Source organism: Engraulis encrasicolus, chromosome 13, assembly GCF_034702125.1.
Source record: "Engraulis encrasicolus isolate BLACKSEA-1 chromosome 13, IST_EnEncr_1.0, whole genome shotgun sequence".
NCBI classification, from domain to species: Eukaryota; Metazoa; Chordata; class Actinopteri; order Clupeiformes; family Engraulidae; genus Engraulis; species Engraulis encrasicolus.
Genome location: NC_085869.1, coordinates 49,648,197 through 49,665,571, shown reverse-complemented (window position 1 = coordinate 49,665,571; position 17,375 = coordinate 49,648,197). Strand labels below are relative to the sequence as shown.

The window sequence follows — 17,375 nt, the reverse complement described above, 5'->3', positions numbered from 1 at the left end:
GGTGTGGGGACAAAGGGGTCAGTTGCCCTGGTCCCAGGGAGAGGGTGGGCCCAGAATTAGGTCCTCATTACATTGTCTATATTGGGTGGGGGCTTTCAGATGATTTTGTTCCGGGCCTGGCCAAAGCTGTCAGCAGCCCTGTGAGAGGCCACGGTTGTGGAACTATTACAACTGGCGCCTGCAGGGTTACCCCACCCGGCTTCGAACCCAGCCCTCCAGCGTGTGTCCACCACGCATGTGCTCCGACCACTGCACCAAAAAGCCAGGCATTTTGGCGTGACAAGTCAAAGCACACCCACAATCCTAGTCTTGCTCGCCCCAACGCAGTGATGTTGCATGGAGAGGTGGTGTGGAACAGGTGGGGATGGAGGGTGGGGGTGGTCGTGAGGTCGGGTCAGCATTGGGAGAGGGAACACCCTGCGATTAGTTCTCTGGTCCTGTTTTTCTGGTGTTTTTTTTGGTCCCCAATGGCTGCACTGCACATGTGCTCTTGGTAGATTAGAGAGAGGGGGAAAAAAGACGTGTTTTTATCCGAATCTGAGAGGTTCAAATGAGTCACCATGGAACTCCGGGGAATTACTGCCGTAAGTGTGGACATCATTATTTTAGAATGATGAAATTACTGCAATAGCACAGCGGTGCGTTTCCTCACTCGTTCCAGATTTATAGATGAGGAGATGGCATTGACTGTCGCGTTGAGAGCACGTTGACGAATGTGTGTAAATCTGACCGTGTTGCATCAGTGTGAAATGAAGTGTTTTGACATTCGGTGACCAAAAATGGCTTTTTAATGACATATGGGCGAGTGTGTGTGCGTGCGTGTGTGTGTGTCCCATGTGTCCATGTGAGTACATGTGCAGTATATGATCTCATGCTTGTTTTGACATCACTTCACAGGGTGTGTGTATGTGTGTGTGCACGTGTGTCTACATGCGTTTGAGTGCGTGTGTTATATGTGATGCCACTGTGTGTGTGCGTGTGTTTGAACGCGTGTATATACAGTAATATATAAATATATGATATCACAATATAAATACTATATGATCCTATGTGTTTGTTTTGATATCACTGCACAGGGTGTGGCCACTGCAAGAAGATGAAGCCAGAGTATGACGACGCTGCAGAGGTCCTCAACAAAGGCCCAGATGTGAGTACTAGTGCTGTTGACCATTGCTCTGCAGCTGTAGCCCTGATGGACCCAATGACCGACCGTGCAGACACAGCCTCCAGATAGAACCACATAGTTCATTCACAAGCTCGAGCTGCTCCCCATAGGCATACGTTTGTTTTGATCATATATGTTCTGTGAGCTGTACAAGACTTGGACCTGTCTTCATCTAGTCATATACTAAATGAATGACTCTCCATAGGCATAAGTTTGTCTTGACCATGTATGTTCTGTGAGCTGTAGAAAATTTGGACCTGTCTTCAACTAGCCAGATACTGTATGAATGACTCTCCATAGCCATACATTTGTTTTGACCATATATGCTCTGTGAGCTGTACAAAATTTGGCCCTGTCTTCAACTAGTCATATACTGTATGAATGACTGAACGAATGCATGCAAGCAGTGCAGACATACACCCATTCACAGCTGCAGGCAGTTCAGGTTTCGTATTTATTCTAATAAGCTAATAACCCTTTTAGCTTTACAATGTTTGATGACTGAAGAAAGGAGCCCGAGGGGTAATATCTATCTGAGCGCTGCAATGGAATACAACATGGATGCAATACCACACTGCTACTGGCCAGCACAGCTATGCGATTACAAGCACTCCTCTCTCAGACTTTAAAGTTTAATCAGTCTTTCTTGACAAGGTAACATCAGCCTTGCTTAGCAGTCTTGACAATGTCGAAATGAATGCGTCTGTCAAAAGATGAATATTGATGAAAACAAGGAGTTATTTTGAGATGGCTGCCTGCCACTACTGTGTCTGTACTTGAAGCTGTCCACCATTTTAAACATGAAAGAGGCAGATAAAGTGATTGGTTCGGTAGGTGAAGAAAAATTCAAATCAGGTGCTCGTCCTGTCTCGAGTAAAAAACAAGAGATCCGAGGCGCTCTCATTTTGAATAAAAGTTTAATAAACGTCCTTTATTGTCTGCAACAAGCCTTGTCCCAGACAATAAAGAACTTTTATTCAACATCGGATTGCCGCGGATGTCCTGTTTTTCATTTACCCGTCTCTTACCGTATTTCCAACTCTTTTGCAAGACAGGGGACAACTTCCGTCTGGGAGCACCTGATTTGCCTAGGCAGGGGGGAGGTCACATTGTTTTTTTTTATGGTGGCACTTGATGATGTCATAACTCATCGTCTCATGAATGTCCCCAGCTCTTCCTTAACAGTAATGAGGCCCAGAGCATTTTCACACCCCAGAGAATTACACCGTGCCCTTGTAGCGCGGCTCTTTATCGATTTTATAATCCCTTTGCCTACCGCCACCCATCTCTATCAAGAGGGGGGGTGCCAATCTTGCAGGGGGATATTGGAACTTTCATCAGCCATCTCATAGAGGGAGAGAGATGGAGAGATCAAGAGTGGGTTGGAATAGGAGAGAGTGATCGAGAGGGAGGAGGAGAGGGAGAGGCAAAGGGCAGAGAAATTAAACAAACAAAATAAAAAATGGAAAAGAGAGAATGTGTTTCATGGCCTGTTAAGCCTCAAGTTGAGCAGCTATCCCCGAGTGCAAGACGACCTTGGCAGGACCGGCGGTCGGGTTGAGGGGTGTAGTGAGTGTGTAGCTGAAGTGTGTCTGTGTAGTGGAAGAGTGTACTGTGTGGTGTGTTTGTAGCATGTTTGTGATTATGCTGTAGTGCATAGGCTGTTTATGATTAGTGTGTAGACAGACTGCTGGTACAGCTTATGGCGTTGTAGCATTTGACCTTAAGTCAAATAATTTAGTGTTTAGTGTGCATACATGGTGTTTATCGAAAAATGTTATGTGTAGTGTGTCATGTCGTGTGTAGCATGAAGCTGTGATTTGCATTGGGTGGGCTCCTGCCACAATGTATGTAGTGTTAGGCTGTAATGTGTATCTGGGTGTTTATCAGGAGTATGTTGTGCATAGCTAGAGTATGCAGTAGGGCTGTAACGATACAGTCAACTCACGATTTGGTTCGTATCACGATTTTTGACCTACGGTTCGATACACCCCACGATTTCTGAAATGTGTCTCCACTGAAGTTTGGAAACACTATCACATCAAATCATAAGGTTGTTTTCTGGACAAATGGGTAATAAAACTTTGAAAGGGCGTATCACGATACTGCCTCCTTGTATCACGATACAGTATCGTGACTCTGTGTATATCGTTACAGCTAGAGTATGCAGTGTATTGTGTAGCTGTTTGAGATTAGCGTGTGTGTGTCCATTACTGTACTTTACCATATGTAGTAGTAGGGTGTTGTGTGTTTATCTGTTGTGTGTTTTAGTAATATTGCGTGTAGTGTAGTATGAAGGCTGGTTGTGATTAGTATGGGGTTTGTTGCCGTTGTAGTTTGCATAGTGTGATTTCAAGGTGTGCGTATCTGTTGTGTGCGTAAGTTGTCTATAGTTCTGGTATGTTATGTGTATGTGTAGATATCATGTGTATGTGTAGCCACGGTTAGCCGTGGTGTGTACTGTATTGTGCTGTGTAGCTGTAGTATGTCATTTAGTGTGTAGTCGTAGTGTGTGTATCTGTTTGCAATTAATATAGGGTTTGCTGCTGCTATAGTTTACCTTACATTACATTGCACTACACTTAGCTGACTCTTAAATCCAGTGCGACTAGCAGATATGTACAGGGTAATATTGGTTACGGTCCCTGGAGCAGCGTGGTGTTAAGTGTCTTGCTCAAGAAGGGAAGGGATTGGTAAGGGTTGGGGATGGAACCTGCAACCCTGTGATCTAGAGTCCAACTCCCTAACCATTACACCACGGCTGCCCCACGTATGCATCTTGTGCATCTGTGGTGTGTATTGGTAGTGTGTTGCACATATCTGAAGTATGTCATATCGTGCGTAGGCGTAGTGCGCATAGCTGTTTGCGGTGAGCGTAGGGCGTGGCCGGTGCTATAGTTTAGGGAATACCCGAGTGGCGGCAGCACGGCCAAAGGCTGCCAGAGACTTGTTACAGCCACACAGGCGCTGAGCTCATCCCCAGGACAGAGCTGTGGTGGTCCCCATGGTATCACACACCAGTCTCATCTGGCCTACCGTGCCAGGAGAAGGGAAGGACCGCTCTGCATGAGTGGGGAGTGAGTGTGAGTGTCAGAGTTTGTTTGCGTGTGTGTGATTAGTTTGTTCATCTGTGCATGTATTTGTACATACATGCATGTGAATGTCTTTGTTGTGTACGAGTGTTTAATTTGTACACTAATGAGTACATTTTGTGAATGTGTGTGTGTGTGTGCACACGTGGTTGGTTTGTGTGTCTGTTAATATATGCACGTGTGTTTGTATGAAAATCATGTGCACATGTTTAGATTGTTTGTGATGCTGTGTGAGGGGAGTGCCAATGCATGCAAGCGTGTGCGCACATATGCATATCTGTGTTGCATGCAAGCGTGTGTGTACATATGAATTTCTTTGTTGTGTGCATGTGTTTGTCTTGTAAGGGTGTCAGGGCATGCATGTGTACGTGCATTTGAATGTGTTTGTTGTGTGCATGTTTTATTTGCGTGTGTTTACTTTGTTGTGTACATGTGTTTAGTGTGCAGCAGTCATATATGTGATAGTGTGGTGTAATAATAATAATAATACATTTTATTTTTGAGCGCCTTTCAAAATACCCAAGGACACTTTACAATCAAAAACAAATACATAACAGTAGAGAAAGTATAACAAAGCTTCAGTGAATTAACAATAGGAGAGTAATAAAAATGCAAGAATAAAATAGAAATAAAAGTAACTTACAATAAAATAAATGTTTTTTAAAATAAGAAAAAAGAAATAGAATGCATTTGAAAATAAAATAAAAATGAGTGGTAAAAATAATATGTAAAATAAAATAAAAAATAGACTGATAATTAAAATAAGTGGAAGTGCCTGTCAGTGAAGTTAAAAAGCAGAAGAGAAAAGGTGTGTCTTTAGCTTAGATTTGAAAGTAGATAGTGTAGAGCATTGACGAAGTGAAAGTGGAAGAGAATTCCAAAGTTTGGGGCCAACAACACTAAATGCCCTGTCGCCCATGGTGCGCAGGTGTGTGGAGGGAACAGTAAGGAGGAGTGAGTCAGTGGATCGTAGTGTGCGGGTGGGATTGTATGGGGTGAGGAGACTTGTGATGTAGGAGGGTGCAAGGTTGTGCTGGGCCTTGTATACGAGGAGGAGAATTTTAAAATGGATACGTGAATGGATAGGAAGCCAGTGTAATTGATAGAGGATAGGGGTAATGTGATGCCAGGGTCTGGTGTGTGTAAGTAATCTAGCTGCTGAGTTTTGAATGTATTGTAGACGGTTAATCAATTTAGTGGGGAGACCAGTGAGTAGGGCATTGCAATAATCTAATCTGGAGGTTACGAAAGCGTGGATGAGGGTCTCAGCAGAGGTAGGGGTGAGAGAGGGGCGGAGTCTGGAGATGGTTTTAAGGTGGAAAAATGCAGTTTTGGTGAGGTGTTTAATATGGGATTCAAAGGAGAGCGAAGAGTCGATGATGACGCCCAGATTTTTTACTTCAGAGGAAGTGGAGGTAAAATAGTCAGGGATAGAGAACTGAGAAAGGTTTATCTTTCTAAGTAATGATGGGGTGAATGCATTGTTTTGCGTGCTTGTGTGCAGGCTGTGTATGTGTATGTATGTGCATGTGCTTGAGCTTGATGCAGACAAAAGGAGTTGAAGCAAAGCTGTGGAGCTGTGGTGTTGATCAGTGCAGTGAGGTCCATCTGATGTCCCCACTGGGCCAGGCCTAGCTCCCCCTGAGCTGAGCAGCGGGAGCAGGCAGGCTGATGTCACTTGTTTTCCTCTCCTCCGAATCTGTTCCTCAATGCACGAGAGGAATATGAGCAGAGCCATGGAATTCGACTGAGAGTAACAAAGGGCGTCAGTTGTCCCAGGCCCAGGGAGAGAGAGGGGGCCCAAAATTGTTTTTTCATTACATTGTATGAATTGGAAGGAGAGCCCTTTCTGATGACTTTGTCCTGGGCTTGGCAGAAGCTGTCAGTGGTCATGAGCAGAGCACACAGTGCACAGCACTCGCTACAGTAGATTGCGGCCCACCGACTTTTCTTTGTTTCTCCCTTTCTTTGAAGCAGATGAGGTTTTCTAGAAAAGGAATACACAAGGTGATGTTTCTCCCAGAGATGATAACGGGTTGTTTGACAGAAGGAGTGTGTGTGTGTGTGTGTGTGAGAGAGAGAGAGAGGGGGGAGGGGGTGATAGTTTGTGTTTGAAGACAGATGTGGTGCAATTTTCTCAGAAAAGGTATCAAAAGTGTCCAGGCACTCCTCAAGCACAGCGTTATCATCTTGGAGTGTAAGCAGAGACGCCTTGCATACCAATAGCTACGCGGCTGAGGTGTGGAGAAAATGTTTGGGTAAAGACATGCCTCCTCCAACGGCCCTGACACTATTTTTAAAAAAGAGAGAAATTCAGTGTTCAGTGGTTTAATTTACTCTCGTTTGCCTTTACCTTTCTTAATTGAGAATGGGTTCATTATCGGCATCCTGCAGACAGCTGTCACAAAGCGGTAGGAGCCTTGGGCCTTGAAATATTACACACACTTACAAGCGTACACACACACACACATGCACACATGCACACACGCACACGCACACGCACACACACACACACACACACACACACACACAAACACAAACTCTTCAACTTCCCCAGCTACCGCCGGCCAAATGTCCGCCTTGGTTCCGTGATTAATATTAACACAGCGAATCATTCCCTCCTTTTTCTACGGTTAGCATGCAATCATGGATTAACAAGCTGAGGGGAAGAGTAGAGCAACACACTAACTATTAATTGCTGGTGTAATTGTACCTTTGGGCTAATAAGGTAAATGCGCTATGCTGGAGACACATTATACGTTACTACAACTGCATATTGAACACAGTCTGAAAAAGGCTTGGTGCATACTTTCTTCAGAGAAGGGAAGGAGATGATTAAACCCAGCCAGCTTAAAACCCAGGTGTTGTAGGTGCTACAGTTCATATAAACGTCGCGCTTTTGTAGGTAGCTGGGTGGTATTTTCAAGGGGGTGTATTCTTTTGCATCAAACTTCATATGAATATGAATATTGATATGAATTGGGGTCAAATCAAAGTTGCATAACAACTGCGAAACTGAAAGCTGGCTATGTACCTTCTTGTATTAAGAAGGAGCTTCTGAGCCAGGTTGCTGTGGAAACCAAACATGTACGTTCTGTACAACGATCTGTACAACGTTCTGTGGAAGCAGACAACCACCCTCGAGCACAACCATAATGACACTACTCCATCACTCCCTCACCTGACTTATTTGTTATTTGTATTTGCACATTGGTTAGTTTGTTTTCTTCCCGACGTTTTTTTTTTCCTCAAGGAATTCTGTGACACTGATCACTGTTTGAAGTCACCACACCACGTCAGTATAGTTTTAAACAGAGTGTACGGAGTTACAGTTGTGTCGTTTGCTGCAAGGCTCATTGATACAACCAGTGCACTGTCTGTGTTGAAGTGAACCATTCCTCTTCTCGCCAGGGCAAAAGTTTACTGTTGCGTTGACGAACCCTGTGATCACACAAAAAACGGTATGGTTAGCAGCAGCTAGAAGAAGCACAGAGCTAATCTTTCATCTAAAACCACAACAATTGCAGCTTTTGATCGACTCGTTGATGTAATGTTATTCCCCCCTCGGTGTCATGACATAGGACGCTATGGTATGCCAAAGTTATGCAATGCCTTCTCTGGAGCGCCGAGTTGCTTGTAGGCAGACCGTACAGCAGTTCTACACTCTTCCCAAGGCTCATTAAAGTGTACTTTCTCTGCTGCTTCTGCTCTATAATAACAATAAAAAGTACGGCTGATAACCTTTAGCATAGTGTTAAGTCATGTGTGTAATACAAATGTCAGGGCACTGTGCGGATGGTGCCTTTTTTCCTAATGTGTGTGTGTGTGTGCGTGTCTGTGTGCGTGTCTGTGTCTGTGTGTGTGTGTGTCTGTGTGTCTGTGTGTCTCTGTGTCTCTGTGTCTGTGTGTCTGTGTGTGTGTGTGTGTGTGTGTGTGTGTGTGTGTGTGTGTGTGTGTGTGTGTGTGTCTATGTCTGTATTTCAGAGCCCTGGGGTGCTGGCTGCGATGGACGTCACCATCCACAAGTCGGTGGGCGAGCGCTTCAAGATCTCAGGCTTCCCCACGGTGAAGTACTTCGAGAAGGGGGAGGACAAGTACACGCTGCCCCAGCTCCGCACCAAGGACAAGATCATCGAGTGGCTTAAAAAGTGAGACAGACAGACGTCACGCTTGATATGAACCCCCCTTTCTTTTATAGCTGGGTCACCTTGTCCGTCGGCGGAACATCTCTGTCCGTCTGTTTTTCTGATCTCTGTTGTCTCTTTTTCACCTAGTCTGTCTGTTTGTCTATCTCTATCTCTCTCTCAATCTTTATCTCTATCTCTATCTCTCTCTCTCTCTCTCTCTCTCTCTCTCTCTCTCTCTCTCTCTCTCTCTCTCTCTCTCTCTCTATCTCTATCTCTATCTCTCTCTCTCTCTCTCTCTCTCTCTCTCTCTCTCTCTGGTAATGTGAAATAGTGAAGGTGTCACAATAAACAATGTGTTACAAAATCTCTCTCTCTCTCTCTCTCTCTCTCTCTCTCTCTCTCTCTCTCTCTCTCTCTCTCTCTCTCTCTCTCTCTCTCTCTCTCTCTCTCCCTTCTCTATTCCCCTTTTTTATCATTCCCCTCCCATCCACGGTCTCCCTAATTTCACATTCACCATATTTAGTGTTTCTCTGTCCCATGTCAGGGGTGATAACATAACGTATGGACTCTGGAACACTTTTTTACAATACAGGAAATGTGACTCATATCTTGGCACAAAAAGAATATCACTTCAAGACTTTTTCCCCTCTCCATTCCTGCATTCCATCTGTCTCGCCTTGATGTATGTGAAAATATAGCACTGCAATTGTCGCAGAAGCTAAACATTTGTCTCTCCCAGGGTTTTGACAATCCAGATCTCGAAATGTGACAAGAGGATCATTTTGAGATTAGGGGTTATTGAGAGAGAGACAGAGAGAGAGACAGAGAGAGAGACAGAGAGAGAGACAGAGAGAGAGACAGAGAGAGAGACAGAGAGACAGACAGAGAGACAGACAGAGAGACAGACAGAGAGACAGACAGAGAGACAGACAGAGAGACAGACAGAGAGAGAGACAGAGAGGGAGATTAGCAGAAAGGAGTTCAAGCCGAGTTTGCTTTGGTTGGTGAAGCTTTGTGTTTGTTGTGCTCGTTAATGTCAGATGGCGAATAAATGGCCAACACACACGTCAAAGGCTTCTATTTTTACCAGCCGCTCTCCCTATTATCAAGTAGCAACAGATTGGCAAGTCTCGTCTCAATGGCCTTGGCAGCTTGTATGTGTGTGTGTGTGCGTGTGTGTGTGTGCCTGCGCGCATGTGTGTGTCTGCGTGTCTCAGGTGAGGTGAGGACTCTGTGACGAACCTGTGTGTGTGAGCGTGTGTTTGTGCACGCGTGTGTGTGAGCGTGTGGCGTTTCAGGTAAGTGAGTTGACGGGGTGTTGGTGACAAGGTTGTTGTCAGGTGAAACTCATCTTCATCGTCATCATCCTCCTCCTGCCCTTCAGGCATAAGGATGCACTACAGCCACCGATACACTCTTTAAATAGCCAAGCCAAGTCATGGCAATGCCCTACCACCTTGCCATAGGTTATTTGTGTCCCAGGGTCCCGTGTGTGTTTGAGGTCAGATGACTGAGCAATTTAATTTGAAATGCTTGTGTGCGTGCGTGCGTGCGTGTGTGTGTGTGTGTATGTGTGTGCTCATGCATGTGTGCAGGGGCGTGTGTGTGCTCCCTGTGAGGAATCATCTTGAGTTATTTGAAGAGGGCACCGTTGGTTTTGACTGGAATTGTGTTGGAGGGCTTACACTCTCTCTTGTCATGTTATCCCACTAGAGAGGTCCCTGTGTACCTCGGCTACTGTCAAAGAGTTGCCAGAGAGGTGACAAGGACACTAAGCACCGGCGGAGTAGGACAAATAAGAAAACGCCTGTGTCACTTGACTGCTCAGAAGCCCCTCCCTGGGGGTTTTGATTCTTAAAAACTTTCAATTAAGGGCCCATGACCCAGAGATTGTCCCTTGGTTGACTTCCAAGGAACGGTTCACCTTTTTGGTTCCAGTGCTGAGAATGCTTGCATTAGTCAAGGTTACAATACAGGTGATGTGGAATGTGACATTACAATGAGAAGTCGTCGCTGCTGTGTCTGGCCGAGAAATCTTTGGTGAACCTTTCTATCTCTCTGCGTGACCCCTTTTTTTCCCAAAATTCATTCCGAACATGCTCAACTGAGCGCGTCTTCAATTGACACCGCTGCCAGGGGGTACGTCTTGCCCACTCGGCAGAGGAGAAGGAGAGGTTGACCTCAGTTTTGCTCGCTGTTGGGGACAGAGAGGAGAAGTGGTGGGTGGGCGGGGAGTGGGATGATGGGTTGTAAAGAGGCAAGCCAATCTCCAGGTGTGTCCATCCTTGTCCATTTTGGAAGGGCTTGCCGTTATCCCTCCCGAGTCCGCTGCTGGGTCAGCCGGGCCAACAGGCACACTGCCAGGCTTTTTGGCAGCCAGCTGAACATTTCAACCAGGGACTTGAATGCAAGTAGTTTACTGAGGAAAAAAAACACAAGTGCAAAGTGGCTTTTAGAGAACCCTTACATTTTTGGACGTCCAGTGGTTTCCTCTTCTACAGACGGACACACAAGGGGCATTTGTCCATCTAGACTAGAGACAGATGTGGGAGAGAGGGCCTGTGTGGAGTAGAGGAATCCATTATTTTATTTTATTTATTTATTTTAGTTTGGTCTGCACTGCAGGGCTAAAAGCTCAATCTGTTTATTATACTCTGCCTTCAACTCTTCGTCTTGTCCGTCTTATCCACATATGGAAAGGAAGTTGTTCAAATTGTATGTGCTATCCGTTGGTTTTTTATGTCTCCAACATAATTTGATACATTAAATCAATAAGTCCCCATTTCCCACTAATGTCCCTTCCCCACTCCACACAGGGGCTGAAAGCTCAATGTTTTTGTTATTCCCTACCCTTACGGTACCATACATTTCTCCCCCTCTTCTCACTCGCTCCTAATACAGCCCTCTCTACCGCATCCGTCACCCTACCCCTCCACCAGTCTCCATGCTCCCCCACCCCCAAAACACACAAAATGTTTATTATTTCCGTGTTCATACACTGATCTAATTTGCATTATGTCTATTATTCTCTACCCCCACCCTACCCCCTCCACCAGTCCCCAGGCTCCCCCACCCCCAGAGCAGTCCTGGGAGGACAGGCCGTCCAGCGTCAGCCATCTTGGAATGGAGGACTTCCGCGAGGCGCTGAAGAAGAAGAAGCACGCTCTGGTTATGTTCTACGCCCCTTGTGAGTACCATAAACTCTCAAATCATACCCCTCCCCCTCCATCTTTAAGTAGTAGGCGTGATTGTTTGTGTCTGTGAGTACACCCTGTGAGGTTTTTTTGTGCATCTGTGACTGTGTCTCTATGTGTTTGAGAAGAAGAAGCATGCCCTGGTCATGTTCTACTTGTTTTGTCAGAGGACGCGCTCAACTTCTTGGAAAAAATGAATGTCTTTGGGTGCGCGATAAAAGGTATCAACTGGTACCATGCACTGATGAAGGCTTGATAGCCGAAGCGCGTTTGCATTTGGACATGGTGGTAATATAAATAAATAATGAGACTTAGTTTGTGAGTGCAGATTTTTCTTCTTTCATGTTCTACTTGTGAACATTGCTAATTCCTAATTCGTTTCCTTAAAATTGCTTTCCATTTTCAACAAGACCAGACACTGAGCAGTGGTTAGTTCTTCCCAACTTATTTTAGTGCAGGGGTGGGGAACCTATGTCTCGAGGGTCCATTTATTGCAATACAATTAAGTTATATTTACAGGGCACCTAGAAGGTAGGGTCTCTTGTAAAGGTAGCCATCCTGGGGGACATCCTGGTTTGTGTTCATAGTATAGCCCTTGGAGGACTTAATACCATTTGAAGTGGCCCCTCTTATTAAAAAAAGTTTCACACCCCTGTCCTAGAGCTTCCACATGTTCTGTTTTCATGCCAACGGGAACAGTGCTGGTGCCCATCCTCACACCAGTTACGCTCATAACCAAAGTGCTTAACTGCACCCACCCCCCACACTCACATCGGACTCTGTTCTTTCCCATATTTCACTCTATGCGTTAAAACAAATGGATCTGCTCACATCCACGTTGTCATCACGGTTCTCAGACAAAAATCAGTTCCCATCGCAAACCAACTTTATGGTTCTCGAACGCTCAGACTCTCGACATGAACACGTCAGCCATTTCGACATTAGGTGTGGGAACGGGTACCGGCACTGCTCTCTGTCAGCCTCAACACTCTGATGGACACACTGAAATGACCCAACTACCCCTGATAGTCCCTTTAAAAGCAACATCACCTGGCCCTGTCGTGGCCAACCGTCGTAGGGCACTCGCCTGCCATGCGGCTGACCCGGGTTCGATTCCCGGCCCAGGTCCTTTGTCGACCCTTCCCCGTCTTTCTCCCAATTCGCTTCCTGTCCACCTCTCACACTGTCAAAATAAAGTCGAAAAAGACCAAAAAATCTTTTAAAAAAATAAAAGAAAAGCATCATCAACCACCAAAATAATTTCCCCCAAAACCGTTGAACTTGTAGCACCCTTCATCCTTCCTTTACCCAATTTCAAAGTCAGTGTGGATGAGTACAGTGTCAGATGTGTCTGACCAAATCCCGCCCAAAAGCTTCTCAAAAAACGGCAAAATGCGCGAAATTCCGCTCAAATTCAACAAATTACATTGACTTCTATGGGCCCTAAACGGCTGAAAAAGACGCCAAATGGCCAATTTTTCCGTTTTTTTTACCCGCAGACACTCATCCCAAGTAGCCCAATTGGCAACACTGCTCGGTAGTTCCCTAAAATATGATTCTGTTTCCACTACCTATGGGACAACCAAAGCCAAAACCTACAGTACAAGCTATTACTTTAATATTTGTTTCAGGCAAAGAAAACCCCAACTTAACTCAAGATAATTTGTTATAAGTTTCGTAAGATTCGGGACAGTTAAGTAATTACATCTATGGCTCTGTTTCTCTGGAAAATATTGGGCACCTCCTGATCTAAGCATTTATATGATTTAGCTAGCTATTCGTTTTCCCATTGTGTTGACATCAAACATTTGTTGTGGTTTGGCTAAATTGAGTAAACTGTGTTCTAAGAGAGAATACAAATGGCACCGTCAGAAAGCATTACTAACATGCTCACAAGGGGGTAGGAAATACGGAAACAAAAGGAACATAAAACAAACTTCCTCCAGTGCTATACACCAGTGCAATTTTTACTGTGATCCATCTCTCTCTTTCGCTCTCTCTCTCTCTCTGCATTTGTTGGCAGTTGTTACCTTGTGTGTGTGTGTGTGTGTGTGTGTGTGTGTGTGCGTGTGCGCGTGCGCGTGCGTGTGTGTGTGTGTGCGCGTGTGTGTGTGCGCGTGTGTGCGTGTGTGTGCGTGTGTGTGTGTCTTTGAGTAGGTATGAGTGCTTCTGTCTGTGAATAGACCTATCCCTGCGAGTGTGTTTGTCTCTGTGACTGTGCACATGTATGTGTGCATCTTCGGGTGTTTGTCAGTGTCTGTGTCTCTCTGTGTGTCTCTCAGTGTATTGAGAGTTTTGCACGAGTAGGCGTGTCACTGTGACTGTGTTTGTGTTTGCCTCTGTGAGGGTGTGTGTTTGTGCACGCACTCGCACAGCAGCAGCGGATTCTTTGCCATTGCTTTTTGCGTTTGATGATGGCTTCAAAGCCCCGGCGTGGCGCAGAGCAGTCAGCACGCCTCTCCCCCTCCTCTCTCCTCTCCAAAAAGCACACCTCTAGACTAAACACCAGGGAGCAGGCGGCAAATTAAAACAAAACAACAACAACTGTCAGATCTCTTTTTTTGTTTGTTTTTTTCCTTCCTCTTCTACAAAAAGACTTTGTCCCGGACACGGTGTAGCATTTCCGCATTTTGTTGGAAATTTTCTGTGATCACTCACCGCGGGTGCCAGGTTTAATATCCTGTTGTCTTTAAAAAAGTGTATGCAAATCGGGCCCGAGGTCCCTGTAGCCTCTCCAGGCTACATACATTTCCAATCTGTCTCTCTGTATAGAGGAGGATGTTTTGCTTTCGGTTTTTTTTCTGTGGAACACGCTAATTGATGTGCGTGTTGTTATGTCATTACAGCTTTGTTTTAAGCAGTTTTTGTGCAGGCCTTTTGGTACAATTGGACAAATTGCAGCTCATAATTGGAGTGTGCGTACGTGTGTGAGTGTGTGCATGTGTGTTTTTGTGCATATGTGTGTGTGTTGCTGTTTACAGGGTATGAGCTACTGTAAGGTGAAGGTGTGTTTGTTCATTAGAACACCTGCCCCTTTGCTTTTGTCATGGCAACAGAACGGGGGCGTACTCTGTGTGTGTGCGCCGAGCTAATGGCATGAGAGCAGACTAGGCCGTTTGTTAAAATGCAGTATAAATACACAAGCACTGCCAGGCATAATGACTATTGTGCCATGCACACAGATGATGATGAGTGGCTGAGCTCCTCTCAAAGAGAGATAGAGAGAGCGAGTGCACACAATGAAGAGAGGGATGAGAATGAGTGGGCTGTATGTCTGTATCTCTCTGTCTCTCTCTCTCTGTCTCTCTCTCTCTCGCTCTCTTAGATTTAAATGTTGTTGCCAAAGCGGACATGTGGTAACATAAACAGATGCTGTATCTGTTTTTGGAAAAACAAAACCGAGGGGAAGATATCAAATTCCTTTCTGCTAATCCCCCCCCCCCCTCTCTCTCTCTCTCTCTCTCTCTCTCTCTCTCTCTCTCTCTCTCTCTCTCTCTCTCTCTCTCTCTCTCTCTCTCTCTCTCTCTCTCTCTCTCTCTCTCTCTCTCTCTCTCTCTCTCAATCGTGTCTCTTTCTTTTGTCTCTCTCTAGTGTGAAACAGTATGCCTTTTGCATATTTGGATAACATCACCACTGTAGGTCTCCAGTGTTGTTTAAAGAGGTGATGGTAGAGAGCCAGACCAGGCAGGGCTTTGTGTTCCCCTCTGTTGGCCCTGGGGTAGTGCTGGGTAGCTGGGCAGTGGGGCACAGAGCCGGCTTACTAGACTTGGCCCTGGATGAACCCAGCCTTTTTAGACGTGCCTGGCATTTTGCACTGGAAGTGCGTTAATTGTATGGACCGATAAGGGGCACCAATGGCCCTCGGCATCATTACTCATAATCACAGGAACTGGAACAGTACTGCGCATTATTAGAGCGTGGTGACTGTGTATATCTCTGTTGCTTTCTTTCTTTTCGTTTCTCTCTCTTTTTTTACCTCTCCCTCTCTTCTCTCTTTCTTCAGTCAGTACATCCCTTCTCCTTCTCTACCTCTCTCACACTGTCTCTCCCCCTCTCTCCCTTTCTCTCTCTCTCTCTCTCTCTCTCTCTCTCTTTCACTCTATCTCTCTCTCTCTCTCTCTCTCTCTCTCTCTCTCTCTCTCTCTCTCTCTCTCTCTCTCTCTCTCTCTCTCTCTCTCTCTCTCTCTCTCTCTCTCTCCCTCTCCCTCTCTCCCTCTATGACTGTGTGCAACCTTTTGCTTCCCCTCTGCTTAACAGGCTGTTTTGTGTCTTCAACGGGTGCTTGTATTGGAGCCCCGTGGCCATTAAAAGCTGCAGGTTGCAGGGAAGAGGAGAGGAGAGGAGAGGAGAGGAGAGGAGAGGAGAGGAGAGGAGAGGAGAGGAGAGGAGAGGAGAGGAGAGGAGAGGAGAGGCATAAAGGGCTATAGAGACGCCATAGATTCCACCTTTGTTCTTCACCACAAGCTAAATTTAGCCTCAAGATATGAATAGCTTGCCGTGAGATGAAAAGCGAAATGTAGATGAGAGGTTGAGGTGACCATGTGCCTGAGCTCCGACCTTACACTAAAGCAGTGGTTCCCAACCTTTTTCTTAAGGGACCCATGTTTTTACTATTGTAAGCTTTGGTGACCCAACCACGCGAGCGCCCGCATGAGACGGAGTCACAAGATGCCCTCTGTTTCCTGCAAAAACGAATTTTTAGTTATTTTATTCCTCAATTCGTCTTTGGTCAAATATAGAATAAATGTTTAATGTAGCACTTACATTCTGTTGCGTCTATGCATTTATTAGTTGCTTTGTCTTTTATTCAACATGGGCTATATATATTTAAAACGAAACCCCTTAAAATCAAGAGGGCTCTGCGACCCCCTGTGGATCTTTGGCGACCCATAAGGGGGGTCCCGACCCATAGGTTGGGAACCACTGCACTAAAGGATGGACAATGGATCAATTAATCAGTCAGTCAATCTGAGACTCAGATTGGTTAAGCATAGCATTCATTCAGATAATTTTTTTTTAAAGTATTTAAATAGATGAAGACTGGGTTGAAAGAAAATGACTTGTATCATTGTAGTATTTGGTAATGTTCAATCAGAGGAAGTGTGAAGAGTTTCAACGTTCTGATGGCTTGACATTAAATTGTCAATTGTCAAAATCGCCATCAAACTGTTTGTAAAAAGCATTTTCCAAACATTTGCTGCATTCTGCAGAACATGCTGAATAACTTATCATATTCCGTATGAAACTACAAAGCGTAGCCTTTCCCATGATGGGTGCACTGGACATGCCTCTGATACTGGCTAAGCCCCCCAGCCACCTTGACTAACGAATCATCAGCGAGAATCCCTGTGCAGTATGGGTCCGTCACAGTAACCAGGTATGGTGGAGTGGTTGATGGGGGTGGGAGGAGGCGGGGTGGGCAGGATTGATGTGGTCCATATGATCAGCATTCTGCAGCCTCCTGGCACATCAGTCACACTAACAAGCCTCACCACATCATGATGCATCGCAGACCATTAGCCAATGGTCAACTGAGGGCGTGTGCATGCGTGTGCATGCGAGTGTGTGCGCGTACGTTCGTTCATATATGTGTGTGTGTGTGTGTGATTGTGTGTGTGTGTGTGTGTGTGTGTTCATATCTGTGTGTGTTTTCACTTGTGCGTGAGTGTGTGAGCGTTTGTGCGTGCATGTCTATTTGCCTTGTGTGTACCTGTGTGTACTTTTGTGCGTGTTGTGTGTGTGTGTGTGAGTGCTGCACGTCCGCCTGGGCTGTGCGTGTGCGCGTATGTGTGATTGT

At 45.5% G+C, this 17,375-nt stretch overlaps 1 protein-coding gene across 1 annotated transcript in view; it reads left to right on the top strand.

Annotated features, from left to right (window-relative positions):
• The window catches only part of pdia5 (protein disulfide isomerase family A, member 5), an 85,047-nt gene that overhangs the window by 57,034 nt on the left and 10,638 nt on the right, over positions 1–17,375 (top strand). Inside the window, exons 12-14 of the mRNA XM_063214196.1 lie at positions 1,077–1,147; positions 8,242–8,405; positions 11,441–11,571. Coding sequence (XP_063070266.1) covers positions 1,077–1,147; positions 8,242–8,405; positions 11,441–11,571 — 366 coding nt within the window. The remainder of the gene's footprint in view (positions 1–1,076; positions 1,148–8,241; positions 8,406–11,440; positions 11,572–17,375) is intronic.